This window comes from Chelonoidis abingdonii, chromosome 11, assembly GCF_003597395.2.
Source record: "Chelonoidis abingdonii isolate Lonesome George chromosome 11, CheloAbing_2.0, whole genome shotgun sequence".
Classification (NCBI taxonomy): domain Eukaryota; kingdom Metazoa; phylum Chordata; order Testudines; family Testudinidae; genus Chelonoidis; species Chelonoidis abingdonii.
In genome coordinates, this window is record NC_133779.1 from 54,403,284 (window position 1) to 54,407,760 (window position 4,477).

The 4,477-nt window shown below is 47.3% G+C and overlaps 1 protein-coding gene across 1 annotated transcript in view; it reads left to right on the forward strand.

The window, feature by feature from the left end:
• Positions 1-255: 255 nt before the first annotated feature.
• The window catches only part of LOC116816138 (NACHT, LRR and PYD domains-containing protein 12-like), a 17,070-nt gene continuing 12,848 nt past the window's right edge, over positions 256-4,477 (forward strand). Inside the window, exons 1-2 of the mRNA XM_032765157.2 lie at positions 256-289; positions 3,585-3,751. Of these exons, the coding sequence (XP_032621048.2) occupies positions 256-289; positions 3,585-3,751 (201 nt within the window). The remainder of the gene's footprint in view (positions 290-3,584; positions 3,752-4,477) is intronic.

The following is a 4,477-nucleotide window of genomic DNA, read 5'->3' on the forward strand; positions in this document are numbered from 1 at the left end:
GTAGAGCTTCATAGAGCCCTCTGAGGTTCGTGAATGAGAATCCCAAGATAGATGCTGAGTGTTATTAACTCAGAGACAGGAGCCCTTTATGGAGGGCATCAACTGTCTTCATAGTTTTCTCCGAAGACGTAAAACACTAAGAACAAAATGTGAGGCTATCTCAGCTGTAGAGCGAAATGATCTCCCTGTCTCTGTCTGATGTACATTTTCCTCTCCATAAACTTTCCAGAGAGACAACGGCGCAGAGGGAATAAAATGGCTTCCAAACAAAGGCCTGTGGTGACTGAAGGTGAGTGTAATTGATGGGTGTATCTCATTATTAATAAAGAATGAAAGGAAAGTAATATATTTAATATCAATCAACATGGGTTTATGCAAAAGAGATCCTGTCAACCTAAATTGATACCTTTTTTGATGAGATTACAAGTTTGGTTGATAAAGGTAATAGTGGTGATGTAATATAATTAGACTTCTGTAAGGGTTTGACTTGCTACCTCATGATATTTTGATTAAAAAACTAGAAAGATTTAAAATTAACTTGGCACACAGTTAATGGCTTAAAAGCTGGCTAACTAACAGGTCTCAACATGCGGTTGTAAGTGGGTAATCATCCAGCTGCTGTGTTTCTAGTGGGGTCCCTCAGGGATCAGTTCTTGGCCCTACGCTGACAGTTTTATCAATGACCTGGAAGAAAATATAAAATCATCATTGATAAAGTTTGTAGATGACACAAAAACTGGGGGAGTGGTAAATAATGAAGAGGACACAGCATGGTAGGCTTGGTGCAAGCAAACAATATGCATTTTAACATGGCTAAATGTATACATATAGGAACAAAGAATGTAGGTTGTACTTACAGGATGAGGGACTATTCCCGGGGAAGCAGTGACTCTGAAAATGATTTGGAGGATTATGGTAGATAATCAGCTGAACACGAGCTCTCAGTGTGATGGTGTGGCACAAAGGGCTAATGCAATCCTCGGATGCATAAACAGGAGAATCTCGAGTAGGAGTAGAGAGGTTATTTTATCTCTGTAGATGGTACTGGCATGACCAGTGCTGGATTCCTGTGTCCAGGTCTGCTGTCCACAATTCAGGAAGGATGTTGATAAATTTGAGAGGATTCAGAGAAGAGTCATGAGAATGATTACAGGATTAGAAAACAGGTCTGATAGTAAAGTATCAGAGGGGTAGCCTTGTTAGTCTGTATCCACAAAAACAATGAGGAGTCTGGTGGCACATTAAAGACTAACAGATTTATTTGGGCATAAGCTTTCGTGGGTAAAAAACCCACTTCTTCAGATGCATGCAGTGAAAATTACAGATAGAGGCATAAATATATATTGGCACATGAAGAGAAGGGAGTTACCTTACAAGTGGAGAACCAGTGTTGAAGGCTAATTCAGTCAGGGTAGATGTGGTCCACTCTCAATAACTGATGAGGAGCTGTCAATACCAAGAGATAGGGAAAATTGCTTTTGTAGGTCTGATAGTGATTTACTCGAGGAGCTCAATCTACACCTCTATCCTGATATAACATGACCCGATATAACACAAATTCAGATAGAACATGGTAAAACAGTGCTCCGGCGGGCAGGGCTGTGCGCTTTGGCGGATCAAAGCAAGTTCAATATCACGTGGTTTCATCCATAATGCGGTAAGATTTTTTGGCTCCCGAGGACAGCGTTATATCGAGGTAGAGGAGTATTTAGTTTAACAAAAGGAAGGTGAAGGGGTGACTTCATCACAGTCTATAAGTATCTACATGGGGAGCAGATATTTAATAATGGGCTCTTCAGTTTAGCACAGAAAGGTCTAACAGGATCCAATGGCTGTAAATTGAAGCTAGGCACATTCAGACTGGAAATGAGGTGCGCATTTTAACAGTGAGAGTAATTAACCACTGGAACAACTTACCATGAGCTGTGGTGGATTCTCCACCACCGACAGTTTGTAAATGAAGACTGGATGTTTTTCTGCCCTAAGGATTACTTGGGGGAATTCTGTGGCCTGCATCGTACCGGAGGGCAGACTGGATCGTCACAGTGGTCCCGTCTGGCCTTGGAATCTACGAATCATGAACAAAGCGGCGCTGCTCCTGAAGTAGAGCTCAGCCCCACTGCCATAGCCCTGCCCTGCCCCATTCCTTACAGTGCTTCCTCCTAAGGGACTATGCCGAAGGGTGCAGAATGCAGCAGCCCGTCTCTTAGGCGATGCTTCTTGGTGGCAGCATGTTTTATTCATAGTCTGATCTGTTCTGGCTACTGATTGGTTTGTGGTTGAATAATGTAAGGTGCTGGATCTGATGTGTGAACTGTTAGGTGGGGTTGGGACCTTGCTGCTTGAGGGACCCCCTTTCTCCTTGTACCAGATTGGCACAGTGGTTACAGGCAGAGACGCCTGAGCTGGTCCCCCTTGGTTTAAAAGAGAGGGGGCTGGCAGCTGAACACTCCCTGTGAGGGGCCCTCCACTGCAAGAAACATCTGTTTACGTGGGGCATGGGGGAGGGATGCCTTAGTGAAAAACCAGGTGGCAGAAGGGAGTTTGGTGCTCAGTAGGTGATCTCATGTTGATTTCAGAATATCTGGTTGGGGCAACTATGAGTATTATTTATTATTAAGGCTAAGATTTTGTCATGGATATTGTTGGGAAAAGTCACGGACAGGTCACGGGCAATAAAGAAGAATTCATGGAAGCCTGTGACCTGTCACTGACTTTTACTAACAATATCCATGACAAAATGGGAAGGGACTGAGCAGCTGTGGGGTGGCTGGGAGCTCTGAGGCTCCCACCACCTGTGGGGGCTCAGAGCTCTAGGTTCCCCTGTGGTGGAGGGGAGCTTCAGGGTCCCCCTGCCCCTTCCCCAGTGGTGGGGAGCTGTGGGAATCCCCCCTGTCCCACGGCAGTAGTGGGGAGCTGCCAGGATGCCTTTGTCGCATGGTGGCGGTGGGCAGCTTCTGGGATGCCCCTGCCCCATGGCAGCACGGCGGTGGAGGGGAGCTGCTGGCATCCTCCTGCCCCATGGTAGCGGCCGGGAGCTTCCAGGGACCCCTGCTGCCGCAGCGGGCACTGAGCTGCAGGATAACCCTGGCTTGGGGGCACTGCTGCCTCAGGTGGTGGAGGTACCTCTCAGCTCCCTGCCGCTGCAGGAGGCAGCGGGACCCTGCAGCTCTGAGGCTGAAGTCACAGAGGTCTTTGGAAGTCATAGATTCCATGACTTCTGTGACCTCTGTGACACAATATTAGCTTTATTCATTATCTGTATTACTGCAGCACCTAGGAGCCCCAGTCATGGATCCCCAGACCGTTGTGCTAGGTGCTGTACAAACTACAGCCTTAGCTACAAGCCACTTCTAAGCTTTTTTATACATCAGATAGTCTAATCTGGGCAAAAGCTGGGAGGAGAGTATCTGTGTAGCTCCCCTACTGCATCACCCGCTGTGACCTCTCATTATGGACCAAGCAGTAGAGTTCAGCCCCCGCAGCCAGAGGACCTGAGCTCTGGGATTAGAGAGCATAGAATAGGCATGGGTCCATGCCAGTCAGTATGCGCCACGGTGTCTAAGTGCTGGTCTTCTCCACAGGTGAAGTCAAAGCCTTCAGCAAACACATGGATAACTATAGCCCTTGGCAGCTGATGAAGCTGAGCGAGCACTTCCAGCCCGACATGGTCTATGTCATAGAGAACGACATTCCCATTGTGCTGCAGGAACTCACCAGCAGACGCATCATCACTGCTCAGCAGGCCCAGGTACTGTGCCCTCCATATAACAATGGACCCCTGCCTAAAGCTGCCCGAGCTGACATTCTCATTTCCATAGAGAATCCTTGTCCGTGGATATCAGGGCAGATAGGGTTTGCAAACACTGGGTTGTCTTTTTCCAGGACAGGAGAGAGTCTAGGGCTGCTGCTAGCCCTATATAGGGCGACCAGATAGCAAATGTGAAAAATCAGGACAGAATGGGGGATAATAGGAGCCTATATAAGAAAAAGACCCAAAAATAAGGACTGTCCCTATAAAATCGGGACATCTGGTCACCCTAGCCATATATGCATTCTGCAGAAAAGGACCTAGGGATTACAGTGGATGAGAAGCTGGATATGAGTCAATGGTGTGCCCTCGTTGCCAAGTAGGCTAACAGCATTTTGGGCTGTATAAGTAGGAGCATTGCCAGCAGATTGAGGGACGTGATCATTCCCCTCTATTCGGCATTGGTGAGGCCTCGTCTGGAGTACTGTGTCCAGTTTTGGGCCCCACTCTACAAGAAGGATGTGGAAAAATTGGAAAGAGTCCAGCTGAGGGCAACAAAAATGATTAGGGGGCTGGAGCACATGATTTATGAGAAGAGGCTGAGGGAACTGGGATTATTTAGTCTGCAGAAAAGAAGAACAAGGGGGGATTTGATAGCTGCTTTCAACTACCTGCAGTGGGGTTCCAAAGAGGATGGAGCTTGGCTGTTCTCAGTGGTAGCAGATG